The following is a 22,648-nucleotide window of genomic DNA, read 5'->3' on the forward strand; positions in this document are numbered from 1 at the left end:
GACGAGGTATGAACACTACATTGGGTCAAAGAAACAGTCATTAAGTTGAAAGGGCGCTAGTTTTGTTTTAAAAAAAATGGTAATGACTCTGAAATGCACATAGATTATAAGAAGTAATTTTTCAGCAATACTCTAAAAAACATGTCAAAATTATAAATACCTGCTATAAACAAAATGGCACAAATAAAATAAGGATTTTGAAATATATTATGATCTGTAAGTATATATTTTTCGTATTATTCATCAATGTTACGAAGAGAACATTTTGTATATTTTTCATTTGATTTATTAACAATTAATAATTGAAAAGATATATTTATATCATTAAAGAAAACTAAGTATCAAATTGCATGCACATGACCCTTACACATGACCCTTACACATGACCCTTACACTGCCTCTTATATAAGTAATTGAATCAAGACCTTTCAAATGGATTTTTTTTTAAATTATTAAATCGATTTGAGGTAAGTGTTGATGATATATATGCATTTCTTAAATTGGTAATAGACATCAAAGTTTGTTATTGTCACATTGTAGTTTTTCTACTTCATTACAGACATATTAGTTCAGGAGTTTGTTTGTTTGTTTGCATTCCTGTTTGTGTTATTTTTTAAAGGATTTGGAATCTCAATCGTATACAATAATATATTGAAGTGCATTTTTAAATAATAAGTGTCGTCAGATGCTGTATCCATCTTCTCTAAGAAAATGAACCAAAGAACTATTTAAATTGAAGAATGTAGATCGGGGGTAAGAAACATAACTTTTGAAACCAGTGACATGTTTGTATCATATTCAATTTCACCAAAGCCATTCGAGCTTTCTTTTGGAACAGAATGTAATCCTTCCAAGTTACTTTGATGCTTACATGAGATTGATGTAAAATAGTGAATACAAACGTTCGAACGATTTGGCAGAGTTTTGTTCCTTGCCCTAGGCCTACCTCCTTAGAGGAGTATTCTCGTTTGATAAGTGATATATGTGTATATTACTTGGTGAGGATTCAGATTCCCTGCTGTCTTACCCGAAACCATCACAGGTTGTCGTAACGAAAGCTATCTAGTTATACATCATGTGTTTATGTTCACGTTTTATGTTTAGTTACGAGAAAGAATCGTTCGCTTAATGAAAGAATAATCAATGGAACCAAGGTTACTACGGTAATCTAAAGAATGTAATTCAGGGACAAATGCCAGACATGGAAACAGACATACACAACAAACAACATGAAGTAACTAAAATCATACATACAAAGTAACAAAAGAAAACGAATAACTCGGACTCCACTAAAAACTGGGAGCATGTACCAGGTGCACCGGTAGGTTAAGCGTTATCTGCTTTTCTAGAAACAGTCGCCGAGTTCCTCGAGTTGACCAGCCTTCACTTGCCTCACATAAAAGCTTTCATCTTACATAGCCTAATTGGTCGATTGGTGTAGAGCGTTGGACGTAGTGCAGGTGGTGTTGCCCAATATGTCAGAGAAGAGAAAAGGTTCGAATCACGCTTAGGGATCGAAAAAAATTGATGGCAACAACTTACATGACTGATGGTCAGGTGATCATAATCTGATGGAGCAGTGTAGAAGAAATATTGATTCATATTCTGAGATGAAGTAACTAATAAACTAACGGGTTATGTAACATATGTATACAATTGGAAATACTAATACAAAATGGTATTCAATAACTTTTTGAAAAGAGGCAAATAGGCTAAATAAGGAAAACGACATAGGCAATACGAGAATTAAACAGCACCATCATAGAACAAGACAACGAAGACAACCAGCAACAACACCGAAAAAAATTGCCGTATACTGCCAGACTCAATATGCCTTTGTGCTCTTCCGATGACTTCCGTTTAACTACAAAGCTAATTGTTATTACAGGTTTGACTTATTTCGGAGTAGTACAACAATGTACATCTGTTATTTTTTGTGCATAAAATAATAGCTCATTATACATAAACCTAGTATTATGTTAATGTTGTACCAGAATGGTTAATAAAAGTGTCAAAGAATGTGTTTTTTTTCTGTTTTTCATATTGGTCTTATTTTATGTCTCCAGACAAGCCGTATTATATCTCAAATAACGAGATAGATCCAAAATTTTGCTAAATCAGTTTTTTATAGATCCTTATGTTACTATACATAACATATATGTTGTTTTACCAGCAAACTGCGGGAAAAAAAGTGTTTATTTTACAAGACGCATCACTGCCAATGTTTCATATCGGAGGTGAATGTAGAAAATGCTAGCAGTAGCAGGACCTATGCTACCACATTCGTTTAATAAATGATTAAGGGAAAAATCCAAATCATCTTCCAAATATACAGAACAAGATGTTAACACAATGCTGGAATTTTCAATCGACAACATATTGGTCCAGTGTGGTAGACGTGTTTTTCAACAAACGGTCGGCGTTCCAAAGGGCACAAATTGTGCTCCACTACTTGATGACCTATTCCTTCACTCTTACGAGGCTGACTTTATGGCTGATCTGATCCGAAAGATAGAATATCGTTTGGCTAGATTCTTTAATCTCAATTTTCGCTATATCGATGACGTATAATCTTTATACAATCCTAATTGTGCGGATTTGATACATCGCATCTATCCCAAACAACTTGAGATAAAGGATACTGCAGACACTGTGAAATCAGCCTCATATCTTGACCTACACTTAGAAATCGTTTGTAACAGAAAACTAATGACCAAACTTTACGACAAACGCGATGACTTTTCATTCAAAATTTTTCTTCCATCTGTGGCAGCATCCCTTCAGCACCTGCGTATGGAATGTTCATATCACAATTCATACGGAGACTATTTGTATTGCGCTAGAATTCTAACAAATAGGCTTCTGGAACAGGGTTATGTTGCTACAAGATTGAAGTCATCAGTACAGACGTTTTATGGTCGTTATCATGAACTCGTGGATCGTTGCGGTGTATCCATCTGCGCCATGAAAATTGATTTGTTCAACGTGTCATAGTTTTCCTTTCCTCTTTCTTGACCCCGGACTTGACTATTTATGACCAACTCAGTGGGTTTTACTAGAAAAGCAAACGACGCTTACCCTACCAGTGTACCTGGTTCATGCTACCAGTTTTTAGTGGAGTCCACGTTACTTATTTGCTCTTGTTACTTTTTATGTATGATTTTAGTCACTTTATGTCTTTGTTGTGTATGTCTGTTTTCCATGTCTGGTTTTTGCCCCTGGATTACATTCGTTTGATTACCCTATAACCTTGGCTCCATTGATTGCTCTTAAAAAGTATTTGAAAACCTTAAATCTGATATATTTTACTGCGGTCCCTATACAAAAAGGATAATTGAGATCTTCCGTCCATGTATTTTATTCGAAAACTCCACAGGAATCCACAAACACAGTGCATCTTAACTAGGTCTGTTAGAACACTCATAATGTTTTTTTTTTCAATCTATTGTCATGTGAACTATAAAAGGGAATGCTCAGTCTTACAATGACACGTGTTACTCCCGTTGTGATGTCAACGTAATGTGTATCCTTGAATATTCGAAAGATCTTCTAAAACCGTGATTGCTAGATTATTATAGAAATAGAACAGCATTAATACCTATAATTTGTCAATTCTTTGTTAAACACCTATACAAAAATATGTTTTTCTTTGTAGATACTCACGATTTTTATAAAACTATCCCAAAACAATTCGGTACTTTTGATTGACAACATATTTGTCCAATTGGGCGGAAGTGTTTCTTTTTCAGACAATCAGCATTCAAATGGGAACAAATTGTGCCCCGCTACTCAGGAACATGAATATTGTAAAGCCAAATCATTTGATTTCTATTTTCTGCTATATAGATGACGTATTGTCTTCGAACTATTCTAGATTCGGAGAGTTCATGCATGGCATGAACTACTTTAAGACATTGATGAAAACTCACATCTAAGCTAAAAGTAAAACGTGATGACTTATCAATCCGTATTGTCAACATTCCATTCACCTGTTGCAACATTCCTTCAGCACCCGAGTATATACACTACTTATACGTTTTACCAGATTTTGTAAAAACTACGTAGACTTTCAGTTTGACCACTGGAACAAAGTTATGCTACTACAGTGGTTGTTATCACGAACTAATGGATCGTTCGGATCCTGTTTCCCCTGATTAATATGTCGACCAAGTATGACAAAATGGAAAAACAATTCTATAACCCTGCAGTATTTGTCTTCTTTGCATGCCAAGCCAATCAATACTAGGTACATGTAGTCGTAACATTCAATCGACAATTATGTAATTTTTTCCAGATGTGATGAAGTTGTTTTTAGTTTATCAAACCAAACGGATCTGAACGGATATCTGAATTTCAACATATATTGACATTTTCCACGAAAATATTGCAATGAATTATAATTAAAAGAATGAAAAAAAATGTCAATATACTTCAGTAAAAATATAAAAAAAACTAAGAAAATTGATATGATGTTTTCCTCTTATAGATGAAATTGTTGTTGATACGAAAATGGCACATGCAGATGACGCAGTAAGTAGTAAGTGTTGCAAGTTAAAAACGATGTAATTATATGATTGATATTGATAATACGACAATTCATGTAGTGAAATTTAACACTGAAGTGTACATATTGAGGATGGTCGCCAAATCTATAGAATTGGATAGTGGAAGTGATACAGCTTCTATTACCTAAGAAGGCTTCGCGTTTAGACAGTAAATAAGTCAATGTGTAAGATTTGCTTAAATCTGTTAAGGATGACAATTTAATACAATGAATTCGAAACCATTGTGTCTACCATATAAGATTATGTTTGAATGTTGGAACCAATTTGAGAATTGGAGAAGAAAAAAAAGATGATGCAAATCGCTTTTACTAAATGAATGTCGGATATAGATAGGACAATGGAGCTAAAAGTGCTACTTTACGAGTATCTAACATTTCTATAGACAATTAAATAATACCGTTTTTTGTCCTCATATTCCTGTACATCACCTATGCCCTCCAAAATATTTAATTATAAAAGAGTATTGCAGGATATTGAGACTGAGTATTTCAAGGATAAACCACCTGACTGTTCTTGCAAAACAAAAATCGTCAAATATAATCCTTTCGGTCAAGTCATTACGGGTGATTTAAGCATCATCGAAAACGAATATCTCCCTGAGGTCCTTTCTACAGGTCCCAAGTACCGTGAATCACGCTTCATAAACTGGAACTATAATTCTCATAGATGTTGAGGAGGAATTAGCGATATAATTGATAAAACGAGAACAAGACGAAATTGATTCGCTGACAGACTGGGTAAAGGCTAATTACATCTAATATTCTTTTATCAGATATAGAAGTAGAAAGTAATAGCAGAAATAAGATTTATACGGCTTCTACACTCTCCAAAGACGAGATAGTGGAAAACCATAAATCCGTACTATCCACTATCGGTCTCTCCACCAACGACGATGATTGCGATCTTCAATCTATGTACATGCCCACAATCCTTTAACTCAATCCATACAAACTACGCTACATAGCAAGATCTGCAAAATGAATCATCAAACCGTTTTCAAAACTTCTATACTCACAGCACTGACTCACAGCTGTAAAAATTATCTCCCGTCCTACCACGACACCTCTTATTCCCGTTGTGGTATTAATTCAGTGAGGATCCTGAAAAATTTGAAAGATCTTCTGGAAACCCTCAGTTCAAGATTATTATCAGAATACAAAAGCATTCTACCTATGATTTTTCAACCTTTTGTACCTCTTTTCCAATATTCAGTTAAAATGCAGACTCAAAAACATTATACATGGTTGTTACTCGAAAAAAAGACGGATAACCTGGTAAGAGATATGTAGTACTTGGGGTTCTTCATATTTTGTAAAAAAGCAATTTCAAATCATCTTCCAAGTATACCGAAGAAAATGTTTTCAAAATGCTGGAACTTTTTATCGACAGTATATTTCTGGAGTGGGATAAACGCATTTTTCAACAAACGGTTCAATAGAGATTTCCACTCATGTGACCGAACTCGTCGTAAACGAACGCAACTCAACGAAACTCGCGGACCTATTCCATCATTTTATGAAGCTGACTTTATAACGAACTTAATTCGGAAGACGGAACATCGTTAAGCCATATCCTATGATCTCAGTTTCCGCCATATAAGTGACGTATTAACGTTAAACAGTCCTTGTTTTCGGGATTTTATACATCGCATTTACTCCTAAAGAACTTGAGGTAAAAGGTACTACAACCACCGTGAAGACAGGCTGTTAACTTGACCTATATACATAGATCGATGGTAAAGGAAAACTATTGACCAAAATATATATAAAATTAACGTGTTGACTTTTCATTCCGTTTTGTTAACTTTCGTTTTATCTATGGCAACATCCCTTCGGCATTTGACTTTTTATGGGCAACTCGTCTGGTATTTCTGGAGAAGCAGAGAACACTTACCCTTCTGGTGTTGGTTTATGCTCCCAGTTTTTAGGGAGTCCGGGTTGCTCATTTTTTTGTTGCTTTGTGTGGGTATTGTTTTTGGTTATTTTATGTTCTTTGTTGAGTGTTTATTTTTTCCATTTTTGTTCTTTGTCCCTGGATTGCAGTATTTTGATTTGCGCTACAATCTTGATTACTCTTATACGAAGTCATCGCTATTCGTATATTTCACCCAGATGTCAGTGGCTTTAAATTACCTTTGTATAGAGTCTCCACAAGAAATTTTCTCAAAACGTACTTACCGTTCATTTCGCTATTATCATATTTCTAAATTCATCAAATACGCAAACCTGATAACATTTCCCTATTTACCTAATAAGCATAAGCAGTGTTTATCTATCATAAGCAAACGGAGTATTCAGACTTAAACATGTTATGGTAAGTATCTATTACATGTATAAATAGGCTCCTGGAACAAGGTGATGTTGCTACAAGTTTGAAGTCATCAATACAGAGGTTTTACGGTCGTCATCATGAACTCATGGACTGTTACGTACTTTCCATTTGCATCACGAGTATCAATTTGTCAAACGTGTCATATAAAGATAATAGGCATGATGAATATGTGGAACAGACAGTATTCCCATCGGGATGAAAATGTCAGCCCAAGGCCAGAGCTTTTCGTACTCTTTTTGGTTGTTTTATGTTCATTGCTGTGTCTGTTTTCGATGTGTGGACTTGGTCACTGGAATATTTCATTTTGATATTCATCAGAATTTTAGTTCCCTTGATTACTTTTTCATTAAATTTTATGTTTAATTTATTTGATATATCTACGATGCCAATGTTAGATTTAAAGCACACTGGTTCGCTTAATACCTAACAAAAACAATGAACGTGGTAAAAATTTCTTCTAACAAACAGGTTTCTGGAACAAGGATGTGTTGCTACAAGATAAAAGTCATCATGAACTCGTGGATCGTTACGTGTATCCATCTGCGCTATGAAAACTGATTTGTTCAACGTGTCATAGTTTTCCTTTCCATTTTTGTCTATCCCGGACTTGACTTTTTATGAGCAACTCGGCGGGTATTTCTAGAAAATCAGAGGACGCTTATCCTACCAGTGCACCTGATCCATGCTCCCAGTTTTTAGTGGAGTCCGAGTTGCTCATTTACTTTTGTTACTTTGTATGTATTATTTTAGTTACTTTATGTTCTTTGTTGTGTATGTCTGTTTTCCATGTCTGGTCTTTGTCCTTGGATTACATTCTTTTGATTACCGCTATAATCTTGGTTCCCTAGGTTATTTTTTTTTGCATATAAGCGGTATGTTTCACATCGGACGCTTCTGTAATGTGAGTTTCTGTAAGAAAATAGCGGTTGGTGAAAAATGGTATGAAAAAACCTACAATTTCAAAATGTTAATTTGACTATATCCACCAGAATCAAGGAAAAAGATTGTCCATATCATTTTGGAAAATTGAGTTGTAATTTCAATGAAATTTAATGAAAATGAACAATTTAAAGGCAGATTACTCGGTCAAAAACCTATTCGGTAGAAAAATTTCTGAGATTTTAAGAATTATTTTGACAATCACAAAAGCCTCGTTTTCTGTAAATACATATGGGAAATCCATGACAATTTATCATTTCAGGATCCATTAAAGAAGTTCTTTCACGGAATTGCGAGGCCTTCACAAACAATTTTGAAGTTAACAGTGCATTAAGCCAACTGTGTCGTGAGCACATAATATCTGACGATCAGTACAAACAGTGTGCTCAAGAAAAGAATAGAAAGGTTCAACGTCAAAGGGTTTTAGAACTTCTGCTTCATAAAGAAGGCTCAGATTGGATAGAACCTTTCAAACAAATACTGCAGGACATCGGTCAGACGTGGTTAATTTCAGCGCCGGAGGCTCAAATAACAGGTTTATATATTTATATATTAGAACAAAAATAAACAAATTTATACACGTGTGAAATAATATTGTTGATGCTTTGAGCTTTGATAACCATATCAAATAATTAATGTTTAATTGTTTTTTATTACGAAAATAAAAATAGTACAAATGCAAACATTTTCAGTCATATATATATCAAACACGGTGTCAAAATAGTAAGATACATGATTAACAATGTATGCGACTATAATTTATTTTGCACGATTTGTTACGTTTCAGACGATGTTAATTTTCATATAGGAAACACACGGATACTAAGTGACGCAGAAGAAGTCTTTATACATATTAATATACCAATGGCATACCAATCTGAAGAGGCAGATATCATTGCTAGATTAGTCAGCGACAATGAAATGATACAACAATCCATTGACTTAGGTGTGCTCGACATACGTGATGGGCATTCTATATTTATTCACATGCGCCCATATGCTTTAAGTTCTAGTTTCGAAATGGTCATCTTTGAAAACATTCGGAAATGGTTGGATTTAATCTACAAAAAGCAACTGTTGCCTGCAAACAAGCTAATCGAAATCGATGTCTACAAGAAGCCTCGTGTATTTTATTTTGATGATTTCTTTGGTAGGTTATCGGTGATCTGACATTAATTCTCCGCGTTTTGAATTGTCAACCGAAGCCGAATTTCAAAAACAAAGGAGTTTGGAAAGAAGGGGAAAGTCTGCAGACAACTTCGAAACAAAAAGAAAAAAAAGAGCAATTTTAACTCTGTATTAAAATTTTGGGTACACCAGTAGGAAAAACGACTCTATTTATCTGAAATTCACGCCAAATTGAGTTCAATATATTCATGTTTGTAGTATCTATTTCCCAGAGAAAACCCCAAACAGTTATTTTCAAAACAAGTATATGTTCTAACATCTAATTTTACATTTAATCCACTTGAAACGTTAGTTTTGATTTGTAAATTATTTGTTCAATTTTAGGAAAATCAAAGAACAACAATAATAGAACAAAGAACTCAAATTATTGCAATGGGTTAGTAATCATATAAGTCTTCTTAAATTTTAAACGCTTGCTCTTTTTACATCAGACAAAAAATATGTTGATTCAGATAACTTTCAATAGCACATTTCATTAGAAGATGGTCAAGGTAAGATCGATGTCATGGTCAGATTTTACGCATAATTTCATTTTTAATGAAGTATTAAATTTATAGTATTATATTGCAATACATATATGACTTCTTTGAAAATGATTACAAAGTTTCTTCTGGCTTAAGGCAACATGCTTAAGAATTGCAGCGTTTTGAGGATATATTCTTACAATTTTCTGTATTGAACATTCATAAGTTCCATCACCAGTAAGATATGCCGTTATTTTTCTTTCCCTTTGTTCATTCGAGAAAGTACCGAAAGCAGGCATATATTCATTAAGAAAATCCTAAAGCATTAAAAAAAAGATTACAACTTTGTATAATAAATATTTCAAAATAACCATAAATACAGTGTATTTTACTGGTATTTACTTTCTTTTGGATAATTTTGTTTTCTGAATTTAGGTTTCATAAGTCGATACATCATATTGTTAGTAAAGTTTACAGGCCATGCCCAAAATTACCATATACGTTGTATTGGTCGTATTCATATAAGACACCTGAGCGCCAGCGTGCTTAATTGGAAAAGTGCTATGGTCAACACTTTAACACGCCGTTGAAATACAAAACAGCATAATCAATACAGACAAAGAGAAAATACGCGCTTATATGAGACAGTTTGAAAAATAAAAATCACATTGCTTTTTTATATAATAATACTTATTTTTGTTGCCATAATTAACGTAATTTATTAACATTGCATTATGAGATGTGTCATTCAATATAACTTCTGACTACTAAAGGTTTTAAACCTTACATTGTGAACCGAATTTACTTAAATTGATAGATGTATTCGTGCAACCATTATGAAAAATGAAGAAGAAGTACTTGACCAAATAGAAAGCGACATTATAATGGATACCTTCAAGGGGTTAGATACTGTCTCGGAATATATAAAAACTGTATGTTGCGACAAGTCTCGTACAAGGGTTCTAAGAGCAAACATGTTCCTGATCTTTGCGGTACAAAATGAAGTTGTCCTGAAGACATTTTATGAAATCATGAAAGAAAAAAGACTCATGGATTTCAACCTGATCAAATGTAGACAATGCAGTGGAGAAGGTAAGTTTGTAGCATTTTAGTATTTTATATCTGTTTATGAGAACAATCTTTTGAAAATAATCTGATTAGTTATAAAAGTATGATTGTGTCTAAATATCAGGCGGAGAAGTAATTAATCATATCTCAACATATTCAACTGTTCTAGACGTCTTAAAAACAACTCATTCTGCGTTCACTTCCTCAATCTGCTATATATCGTGAATTATTTTTGACTGGTTGTAATGTAAATAAATTTTCCTGTAATTAAAATTCGCTTTCATCAAAATGTATGATGAACCGGAATGATAACTTTTTTTTTATCATATTTGTGACCAATGCTTTATGCTTGAAATAATTGTAGGTGATGAAAGCGCAATAAAGCAACACATTCCTACAAAGAAACCATTTAGATCTTTCACTTTTAAAAAGTAAGTATGAAAAGGGAATTGAAACGCATGGTGATGAGGCTGATGATGATGTTGATAGTGGTGGTGGTGGTAAAAATACACACATATACATACATACATATATATATACATACATACATACATACATACATGTATGTATGTATATATGGGTCTGAAAAAGTCCCTATTTTTTAGACCTTTCTATAAGTTTACATATCTACCCTGTATCAATTTGATCCGATGGAGCAGTGTAGCGAATAGAGTCGTCACATTCTGAGACGTCGATTTGTTGTCACGTACATCATTAATTTGATCCTCCATCCTACATAATAATATCTAAATGAACTGTCTCGTACTACCATACATCGTGTACCAAGTTACAGCCCTAGATTTATCTTACTATCCTACGAGGAGGAATGACGCGGCCAGCGAAAGCTATATCTTTTTATATAGCCTAGCTGGCCGAGTGGTCTAAGGCGCTGGACTCAGTGCAGGCGGTGTTGTCATAGATGTCACAGCGGTACGACTTCGATTCCCGCGGAGGGAACGACCAAAAAATTTGCATCGCAAATTTTACAGTTCTAACATCGTTGGGAATTTTTAAGACCTTTCTATACATACATACATATATATATATATATATTCGGAAAACTATATTGTTTACTTATCTTACTACTAGTTTTATGAATATATTATCTACACATGAAATCTTTTTTATACATACATACATACATATATTTATTTATCTTGCAAAGATGGAATGCTGTTTTGGCATGTACTTTATTAAATCTAGGATTTTCAAATTAATAAAATCTTGAAATATGTACAGAAGAGTACTGCTTATTTCGGGTGTTGTTCCGTAGTTGTTTGTTTTCTCGGTCTAGTATTCATCCATTTTATATATATATTTCTTTTATTCCCGCTTCAACATTGATTCCCTTGATTACGCTTTCAAGTATCTTTCCGCTTGTTCTGTTCAGTTGCGTTAATTCCTTTTAAACCTCCATGAACACATTTAAAGCGAAGACTTAGCTGTTCTTTTCTTTCATACTTAAGCAATTCTATTCCAGTGGACAGTTGTTGAACATTTCGGAAGATGACAGAGAAATAGAGCTGAACAATATTTTGGTCTCCGAGAAAGTAAATCGAGGAGACAAAACGACAGAGGTAACGTAATTGTTATTTTAAACTGGCAAAAGGTTTTTAACATGTACTGTATACGTGCTTTTAATTTAAAACAACTTTATTTGTAAGAAAGGGTAATAAAGTCAGCTGAGACTGTAGCGGAAATAAAAGGAATGTTATCCAGGAACAATGACCAGACATGGAAAGTAGACACACACAACAAAGAACATAAACTAACCAAGATAGTACATACAAAGTACAAAAGTTGAGCAAATTAGACTGAACTAAAAACTTGGAGCATGGACCAGTTGGAATGGTATGGTAAATGTCCTCTGCTTTTCTAGAAACACCCGCCGAGTTGTTCATGAACAATTAAGTCAAGGGTAGATCAGAGGGAAAGAAAAACAATGACACGTTGATAAAATCAGATTCCATGGTACTTATGGATACACTGAAATGATCCACGAGATCATGATGACGAACATGAATCTTCTTTATGATGACTTCAATCTTGTAGCAGCAACAAAACCCTGTTCCAGAAGCCTAATTATAAGTAGTCTAGCGCGATACAAAAAATATGCGTACTTACAGCAAGCTCTGGTATGAGCTGTGATATAAAAAACTAAATACGCAGGTGCTGAAGAGATGTTGCCACAGATGAAATATGTAGGTAACATAGGGTCCAGACATAAAACATTAAGTAACATGAATATATTCTTGCAGAGAATGTTAAATTACATAGTTTGTTTATTTTCGTTAGAGATAAGAACAAATTAGTAATCTGTAGTCATGTTGATGAAATATATTATTAAGATATTGTCAGCAACATTTTTAGCAACCTGATGATAAAGTTTGAATGATAATATACATGTTGTTAATATTGTTAAATGCTTGGACACTTTTTAAAGAAAGGTGTTGTTTAATATACTTCAGTTGATGTAGATGGATTAGTAAAGAGCTGCACTATTTCCAATTATTTAGAGGAAAAACGGACAAATAGAGCTTTAAAAAATTGATATTCGGCGATTTTACTGTGTTATTCACATTTTAAAGCACTCATATATAACAATGTGTTAAATATATTGGCTTTATTCTTATAAAGCCTAATAAAAAACAAACAAACAAAAATAAATAAGAAAATGAAAAGACAATAGTATTTTAGAATCCAATAGGTGAATAACATACATTATTTATTTTGTTATTACTTTTATTTCGTGTTTTGTAAATATGTAAATTTGTCTCTTTTTTTTACACATCTTTATACAATTGTGCATGTTTCCCGATGCAAACTGATAGTTGAATCTAACATGTTTTGTTTCCCAATGTTTTGTAAGCAATACAACTTTTTACTTGCGTGTATTTTGATTAATTTAATTCCAATTACGAAATGAATAAGTTTTTATGTACTTTAAACAGCCGAAATTGCAGGTGAGTTTATGTGATTCGATTCAACTGCCACATAGTACTGTTAGTACGGTTAAACCTCTTACTTGTGTTCGTATGTTTTCAAGTAAAACACTAGTGTATGTTCAGGGTTAGATAGTATTTTTTCCAATATCAATCTTAATACATATAAAAAAAAACAATGCATTCACAAAACAAAACAAGACGAGGTAAAGCTTAAACATCTACGTAGCGTATTTGGAGAACTTTTCCTTGATTTAAATTACAAATGATAGGTATATTTTCAAAGAATTATTTCAACGAAAATGAAATTACCACTTCAATTTCAGCCATAAACGGTCCTTCCATCTTACAAGGTGTTTAACTTAATAGCTGTACTGTTGATGATATTTGACCTTTTAACAAGTTCAAACCTTTAATCACTGGAATAATACATATTTTTGTTTTAACTTTTAACTTGTTTTAATGTTGTTAACGTCAGTTACGTATGTTTACAATATGTAATGGCAGATGATGAGCAACCTATCGCAATACACAAAAAGAAAACACCAACTTTTATGTTATTACAATATATTGTAGAATTAATATTATAAATAAATTGACTGAGTACGCAAATGTTGTTTTGATTTTTTTTTAATGCAATTGACTGAAAAAATACAATTTTTAACCTTTAAGCAAGGTCATTCTTTTAAAATATGATTGGTATTATAGTTAACTTCAATCTAACAAAAGGCATAATACTATACAAAGTACGAAATACCAAATTGTTCTAAACTGTTGAAAGTATTTCCCGAATCACTACTTTGTGGAAGTGAAAAAATCGAACCCATCCAAGATCTCATTAACCACTTCTTACGTGTCCATTAGTTAACAGGTTGAAATGTAATTTTCCAAACTTCAGTATTAATGTTAATTCACAGAACAAATTATGACAAAGGTTCCTACGATTGCAAAGCTTTCAAAATTATTAGAATAATGTTACGATGAATGTAGAAGTTTCCAAAACAATAACTTTTACTGAAATCCCCCAGTTTATTTTTTCATCTTACTGACATTAGGAGGCATATTTCTAACATATAAAACAATATTCATACTATTGTGTAGTAAAAAAAAAACATGATTTTTAAGTACACAATACTACATGTGATTAAAATATACACAGATTATGTACTAATTATGCGTACATTTATGTTCATTGAGTTTTTGTACTACAAAAGTTGTGGTCCTTTGACCCGGAAACGCTTCCCAAGACCGGATCCTTTTAGTCCTTTAGACTTTTAGCCTTTCAAAAACCCATTATTGTTATGGATCGAATTCCAAAACTTATCAAACCAACTAAACGATTCATAGCTACAAAATGAACTACAAAGCCTCTTTGGTGCACTTGCTTAAAATGCTAATTGTGTGGAGTACAAGGTTCTCATTTACGTGTATTACTTTATATGCGTTATTTTGATCATTTATGCTCTTTATTGTGTATGTCTGTTTCCGTGTCTGGATTTGTCCCTTTAGAATCTTGGTGGTCTTGATTACTCTTTGAAACAACTGACTTCCAGTGGAGTTCCAGTGGACTTTAGTGGAGTCCGAGTTGGTCCTTTGCTTTTGTTACTTTGTATGTATGATTTTAGTTACTTTATGTTCTTTGTTGTGTATGACTGCTTTCCGTGTCTGGTTTTTGTCCCTGGATTACATTCTTTTGATTACCACTATAACCTTGGTTCCCTTGATTACTCTTTCACACCACTGGGTCAATACCAGTGCTGGTGGATTTTATCCTCAACCCAGTAATACATTTTTTTTTTAAATTAATGGTTTTAACAAGAGGAATGAAAGAAAAACTGGATCGGACGTCGCCCAGTGTAAAAAGGTTCGAACTTGACAGCAGATCGGACACTCTGTTGTCTTGTAAGTATGTAATGTCCCCAGATTGGAATCTTACCACACTTACATCTGGTGTGGAAAGTGCACCGACCAATTCAACTAAAAGTACCCAATTACACATTCAGTCTGCAGACCATCTATTCCAGTACGAAAATTCTGACTATTTCATAGTTATCAAACCATGTTCCATCATTTTAAATAATATCTTTGACTACAACGATGACGAACCACAATGTACCATATCAAAGCGTGGTATTAAAAATTGCAAAACATGCAACCATCTTATAACCGACCCTTACTTCTCCAGTTCCCTTACAAACAAAACTTTCCATACAAGAAGTCACGATGACGTAAGTTGCAAATCAACAAACTTAATATATGGATTAGAATGCAACTTATGTGGTTTAGTATATGTCGGAGAAACGCAAGAACGATTAAACAAAAGAATGTACGGTCATCGTTCGGGAATTAACAACAGCAAATTCCCGACAGTTTATCAACACTTTAATCAACAAGGTCATTCAATCCGCTCCATGAAAGTTCGTATTTTAGAAAAAAAAATTACCATCCTACGAACAGTCGCTTTCTCAGTAAAAACTATCGTGGGAAAAGAGAGGAGTGATGGAAACGCAGACTAGGTACTGCAATATCTTACGGATGCAATGACAACATCAAAAGTATAGGAAACCTGTCAAGCCAATATAACAATAGCATAAATGTGATGAATTTATTTGACAAAAATCCAAAAAGGGAAAGGAGTCATGGCCATCGCCACTATACGTCACGTAAGTTACACGATGTCTCCATGTATAGTCTCCTTCCTATCATACAAAAGCCTCTTGGACTTCATCACATTATAACCAAACTTTATTCTATACCTCTCACTCTAGTACACTCCCTTTACAAAACAAGTCTTGACACTCCTGTTTCTGACCCCACCTAATCATTATACAGATTTGTTGCCACGTTTTTGGATATTGGTTTCCACAGACTCTTTAAACCAGTTTGTGTGAAAAGTCAAGATGACGAAAAACGATCATTCTTCCACTACTGTTTGTCAACAAAGGTATAGATGCAATTAATTTGGCCAACATCCTCCATCACAAAAACGTTATCAACAAAATCCCCCCATATTTCAAAGACAAATCCATACCAATTATTTCATATCTCTATACTTCACCTATTGCATCCAAAATTTTCAATTATAAAAGGCTATTGCAGAACATCGAGATTGAGAACTTCAAGGCTAAACCACCTGACAGTTCTTGCAAAACCTCTCCATTCAAATATGGACCTTCTGGTCACGTCGTTACGGGAGATTTAACCATCACCGAAAACGAATCTCTGCGCAATATCCTTTCTAAAGGTCCCAAGTACCGTGATCAACGCTCCATAAATTGGAAATATAACTATAAAGTTCTTATGGATGCCGTCGAGGACTATGCAATAAAATGATGAAACGAGAACAAGAAGGCATTGATTCTCTGTCAGAGTGGTTAAAGGCCGTGAGGTCTTTAATTTTGAAACGAATGAAAGTTTTAAGTAGGTCAATGAGTGCCATGGCTACATCAGTTTTCAGAGACCCCGATATAGCAAAAACATTGTACCAGCAGACAAAGCCCAAAACAACATTCTTTTGGTCTGCAAAACGTTTTACATCCAATTACTATTATCAGATGTAGACGTAGAAAATAATATCAGTGATCAGACCTATACTGCTACCACACTCTCCAAAGAAGAGATTGTGGAAAACCATAAATCTGTGCTATCCTCTTTTGGTCTCTCTACCAAGGACGTTAATTTTGATTTAACGTCTATGTACTGGATTCCTAAACTCCACAAGAATACATACAAATGTTTCATAGCTGAATCTGCAAAATGTACCACCAAACCTCTTTCAAAACTTTTAATTTCTATACTCACAACTGTCAAAGAGGGTCTGCAGTCCTACCCAAACACTTGTTACTCCCGTAGTGGTATTAACTCAATGTGGATCCTGAAAAATTCGAAAGATCTTTTGGAGACGATCAGTTCAAGACTATTATCCGAATATAATAGCATTAAAACCTATGATTTTTCAACACTGTGTACTTCTATTTCCCATACTCAGTTATAACCCCGACTTAAAACATTAAACATCGTTGTTTTTCAAAAAAAGATGGTACACCTAGATACAAATATATAGTTCTTGGTAGAGATTCCTCATACTTTGTACGAAATAATTCCAAAGTGTCTTCCAAATATACAGAGGAAGATGTTTACAAAATGCTGGAATTTTTAATCGACAACATATTTGTCCAGTGTGGTGGACATGTTTTTCAACAAACGGTCGGCATTCCAATGGTAACAAATTGTGCTCCTGTAGCTGCTAACCTATTCCTTCACCCTATGAGGCTGACATTATAGCTGATCTGATCAGAAAAAAGAACATCGTTTGGCTAGATCCTTCAATCTTAGCTTCCACTATATAGATGACGTATTATCTTTAAACAATCCTAATTTCGGGGATTTGATACATCGCATTTACCCAAAAGAACTTTAGATAAAGGATACTACATACACTGTGAAGTCAGCCTCATATCTTGACCTACACTTATAAATCGATAGTAAAGGAAAAATAATGACCATCTGCACCATGAAAACTGATTTATTCAACGGGTCATAGTTTTCCTTTCCTCGTTTGTCTACCCCGGACTTGACTTTTTATGAGCAACTCGTCGGGTGTTTCTATAAAAGTAGAGGATGCTTACCCTACCGGTGCACCTGGTCCATGCTCCCAGTTTTTAGTGGAGTCCGAGTTGCTCAGTTTGCTTTTGTTACTTTGTATGTATGATTGTAGTTACTCTATATTCTTTGTAGTGTCTGTCTGTTTTCCATGTCTGGTCTTTGTCCCTGGGTTACATTCTGATGATTACCACACCTGACAAATATATTGTCGTTTAAAAATTCCAGCATTTTGTTAACATCTTCCTCTGAATATTTGGAAGATGATTCGGAATTATTCCTTACAAAGTATGAGGAATCTCTACAAAGAACTATATATTTGTATCTAGGTGTACAATCTTTTTTGGAAAAACAACAATGTATAATGTTTTTAAGTCGGGATTTTAATTGAGTATTGGGAAAACAAGTATACAGTGTTGAAAAATCATAGGTTTTAATGCTATTATATTCAGATATTTCTCCAAAAGATCTTTCGAATTTTTCAGGATTCACATTGAACTAATACCACTACGGGAGTAACAAGTGTTGTGGTAGGACTGAAGTTGACAGTTGTGAGTACAGAAGTTAAAAGTTTTGAAAGAGGTTTGGTGGTACATTTTGCAGATCCAGCTATGAAACGTTGTTTGTATGGATTCCTGTGGAGTTTAGGAATCTAGTACATAGACGGTAAATCACAATCATTGTCCTTGGTAGGAAGACCAAAAGAGGATAGTACAGATTTATGGTTTTTCACAATCTCTCCTTTGGAGAGTGTGGTAGCAGTATAGGTCTGATCACTGCTATTATTTTCTACGTCTACGTCTGATAATAGTAATTGGATGTTAAACGTTTTGCAGACAAAAACAATGTTGTTTTGGGCTTTGTCTGCTGGTACGACAACATACTTGTCATGTATAGTAGACAATGTTTTTGCTACATCGGAGTCTTTGAAAACCGATGTAGCCTTGGCACACATCGACCTATATATCACAACTCATACGTTATGCCAGGGCTTGCCAAAACTACTAAGACTTTTTGTATCCCGCTGAATTCTATCAAATAGGCTTCTGTAACAAAGTTATGTTGCTACAAGACTGAAGTCTTCACTACAGACGTTTTATTGCCGTCACCATGAACTCGTGGATCGTTACGGTGTATCCATCTGCACCATGAAACCTGATTTGTTCAACGTGTCGTACTTTTCCTTTCCTCTTTTTTCTACCCTGGGCTTGACTTTTAATGAGCAATTCGACGGGTATTTCTAGAAAAACAGATGACACTTACCCCACCGGTGTACTTGGTCCATGCTCCCAAATTTTAGTGGAGTCCGAGTTTGTTTTTGTTACTTTGTGTGTATTGTTTTATTTACCTTATGATCTTTGTTGTGTGTTTTCCATGTCTGCTCTTTGTCACTGTTACATTCTTTTGATTATCGCTATAACCTTGGTTCTCTTGATTGCTCTTATGAATACTGCAACATTTCCAGAAACAGAAAGGTATAAAACAAAACCATTTCATTTACTTTATTTTATTCTATATTCTAAAATATGTTGAGTCAAATTAAAAGATCAACTGTCTGCATTATCATCTGCTCTTTATTCCTTCACTTTTATGTTGAAGAGAAATCCAAGACTATTTGTACAAAAGTATTCAAGAATCCATAGTATTGAAATATGTTTGTACATTTTAATTTGCTCTTAAATGTCCTTGAATAATCTACATACAATTAGTCAGAAATTAAATGATAATTCCATACCGGACATTCTTTATAACTTTCGTAAACCTTTACTCTTATTATTTTCTTTTAACCTCAGTATGTAGTCTTGTTAACTGTATTTTTTTTCTGGTTTCGTTTACGTTTACGTGTTTTTATTGTCTTTAATATAATTTAGGTGTATTCCAGATGTTATCGTGTGACTATTTTTCTTAACGAAGAAACAATTCTAAAGCAAATAGAATCAGAAATCATGGACTTTTGAAGAAGACCAAGAATATGCATCAGAGTTTATAAGAAATGCCTGCCTTTGTAGAAAATGACCAAGAGTTCTGAGAGCTAAGCTGTTTTTTTATCTACTATTTTGAAAACGGAAATATCCTGCAGAGTTTGTTTCAAATTTTAAAAAAGGAGATGTTGGATTGATTTGGAAATGTTGACATGCGAGGCATCTGCGGATAAAAGTATATTGTTTTTACAACAATTGTGATACTCTATTGATTTTCTTTTATCGAAGACAGTTTTATTTTGTCTTTGGCTGAGTTCCTGAACGGGGAACTGAAAATGTCAGCCTATGGCCATCTAGTGGTCTTCAATGAACGTCGAAGAAATCTTCATACACGCACCTGCCCCGAAACCATCATTATACACAGGTGATAAAATTGTCTCTATATACCCAAGTCACATTAAAAGTAACATAAGGTGAAAATAGTATGTTTTAACAACACTCAAAGCAAGGATATCATTGTACGGAAGGAAATTATACAAAAGACATGAATTAAATGAAACTAAATTTTGCTACTTATTTCATATTGCATTTAATTTTGTCAAACCAAAAAGCATTTGATTTCTCAAATTTGGTGTGATTTGATTTTTTTTCTTAATTTTTACTAGAAAGTTGTTATCTTCCATTTTAACTAATTTGATAGAACCTCTTTGTGATGGATTATGCATTATATTGATAACTCATCATGCACAAAAACGTAAGTTTAATATCAGAGTTATTTTATACAATCTAAAACAAACAATGCATAACACATTTAAGATTAAAGGCTAAAACAAGTGTCAGATAAATGTCACAAACTTTTTACTAAGATTACATAATTTTAATTGAAATCGCTTAACCATTAAGTTACGTTATCAGAGGGATATGTTTTGTCTCATTATAAATTTTGTCATTCATAAACATATACAAATCATAGTTGGAAGTGATGATTCAAAGAAGGATGTAGCGCACTAGCTTCATATTCCAAAAATTAATATTGAAATTTTGTTTTATTTTAAGTAAAAATACTTTATTTTGATAGCTTTATTTCTTTATTCACTTTTAAACAAACTGTAGGTAACACATTAACCACTTATTACATTACGTCAATTTAAAGGGCTAAACCGCTACAAAGAGAGTTATCAGAGAAACATTAAGTAACTGCTTTTGTGTATGCTTTGTCTATAATTTCACAGCCACCATAGTCATGCCTTTCTTTTGATAACTGCAGAAAATTAGGTACAACAAGATGTTACAATGTAAAATAAACGATTATAAAAATATACACGATATCTTATCAATTTTATCTTGTTAAGACTCTAACTACGGAACATATTGTATTGATCAAAAGTAATTGGTTTCATTCAATATTTAAAAAAAATATTATTCAAGTGAACCACGGTCAAAATGATGATATCTCACCTTACTCATGGACAAATCCTTCTGCTTACATTTAGGAAAAATCACGTCTCAAGAAATACATATTTACAATAAAATGCTAAACAATCCGAAAAAAGGGGCCAAAAAAAATGCAACGGTGAAAAAAAAACGGGTAATACATTATATGTCAAAACTGACTTTAAGATGCACTGTCCGGGTCGCCACCCAAGAGGTTAAATAATTATCCATGTTGTAACTCATTTGAAATACCATTTTAGGTCTATCGTGATGTCACATAAAGTCGACCCAAGGCAGCAGTTTGGAATGTTTCGTTAATTTGTACTTAATTATTTATAATCTATACTTTGTTTCATATAGTTTTCGGATTAATGATACCGTCAAAGAAAGATAATAAAGTACAGAGTTAACAGAGTTAAAGTTGTGCTACCAAATCGTGTGAAGTTGTCAAAAAATTATCAAAACTGTTAGAAATTGGTAGAATATGTGAACCTTTAATTCATAGGTCGTTTTAAAATCTTTCTTCCCCCCAAAAGCCTGAACTCCAAAAGGAATGTGTCTTTTTCCCTGTCTGTATGTCTCTATTTCTATGTTATACATTGTACGTACTATTTAATATCTGTTCAAATCGTGGTTTCTTAGACTACTCTTCCACAGTGTACCAGGATATAATATATTTTTAAAGCAAGCCTATCTTTTGTATAACCTATAACAATATAACAAATACTTTCAGAGATCACTCAACAAATGTAGACACATTAAGTAAACTCAGAAAAGCCCCGACAACAAAAAGTAGTAAAAATTAATGGACAATTGTTGCAAAACAATTGATAAGGTCTTTCCCATGAATATTACTGAATCCCAATGTTTTTCAGAGTAAGAAGTATCCAACTTTAGAGTGAAATGTAAATTAAAATGGAATAATAAGGAAAACATTTCTCCTCGAAACTCTGAACCAAGTTTTCATTCTTTTTGACTTCGTAACTGACACGTCCAGCTGTGTTAAACATCAATTAAAATATGAAGCGTGTATTTTCGACATGTGTACTCATGTTGTTCTTATTGAAATTGCTTTAAGTTTCATTTAGTTGACATAAATTTAGATATTTTTGATCACGATAAAAACAATTAAAAAAACAAACAGTTTTTATTATCAAGTACAAGACCGCCTGTATTACATACAATTTAAGACA

At 33.5% G+C, this 22,648-nt stretch overlaps 1 protein-coding gene across 4 annotated transcripts; it reads left to right on the forward strand.

Annotated features, from left to right (window-relative positions):
• The first annotated feature begins 412 nt into the window (after positions 1–412).
• Positions 413–14,109, forward strand: LOC148602364 (uncharacterized). 4 transcript variants are annotated; one of them, XM_088552573.1, is made up of 9 exons: positions 413–467; positions 4,487–4,537; positions 8,098–8,370; positions 8,623–8,985; positions 9,348–9,399; positions 10,305–10,579; positions 10,920–10,986; positions 12,036–12,132; positions 13,024–14,109. In XM_088552573.1, the coding sequence occupies exons 2-9, from the start codon at positions 4,510–4,512 to the stop codon at positions 13,030–13,032; spliced, it is 1,164 nt and encodes a 387-aa protein (XP_088408699.1). In that variant the 5' UTR covers positions 413–467; positions 4,487–4,509; the 3' UTR covers positions 13,033–14,109. The 4 variants fall into 4 exon arrangements, with proteins under 4 accessions (XP_088408699.1, XP_088408700.1, XP_088408702.1 ...); XM_088552574.1 differs by having other exon boundaries at positions 417–467; positions 8,644–8,985; XM_088552575.1 differs by having other exon boundaries at positions 418–467; positions 8,623–8,781.
• Positions 14,110–22,648: the final 8,539 nt, after the last annotated feature.

The sequence above is a fragment of the Perna viridis genome, chromosome 11, assembly GCF_037379345.1.
Source record: "Perna viridis isolate PV_CMFRI_1.1 ecotype Kerala chromosome 11, ASM3737934v1, whole genome shotgun sequence".
Lineage (NCBI taxonomy): Eukaryota > Metazoa > Mollusca > Bivalvia > Mytilida > Mytilidae > Perna > Perna viridis.

What these genes read in the sequence shown, in the direction of transcription:
- LOC148602364 (XM_088552573.1), top strand. Translation starts at nt 4,510, where the DNA reads ATGGCACATGCAGATGACGCAGTAAGTA. An exon ending in TTATTTTGATGATTTCTTTG is followed by an intron (nt 8,986 to 9,347) that starts GTAGGTTATCGG and finishes GTTCAATTTTAG; the next exon opens with GAAAATCAAAGAACAACAAT. An exon ending in AACTCAAATTATTGCAATGG is followed by an intron (nt 9,400 to 10,304) that starts GTTAGTAATCAT and finishes TTAAATTGATAG; the next exon opens with ATGTATTCGTGCAACCATTA.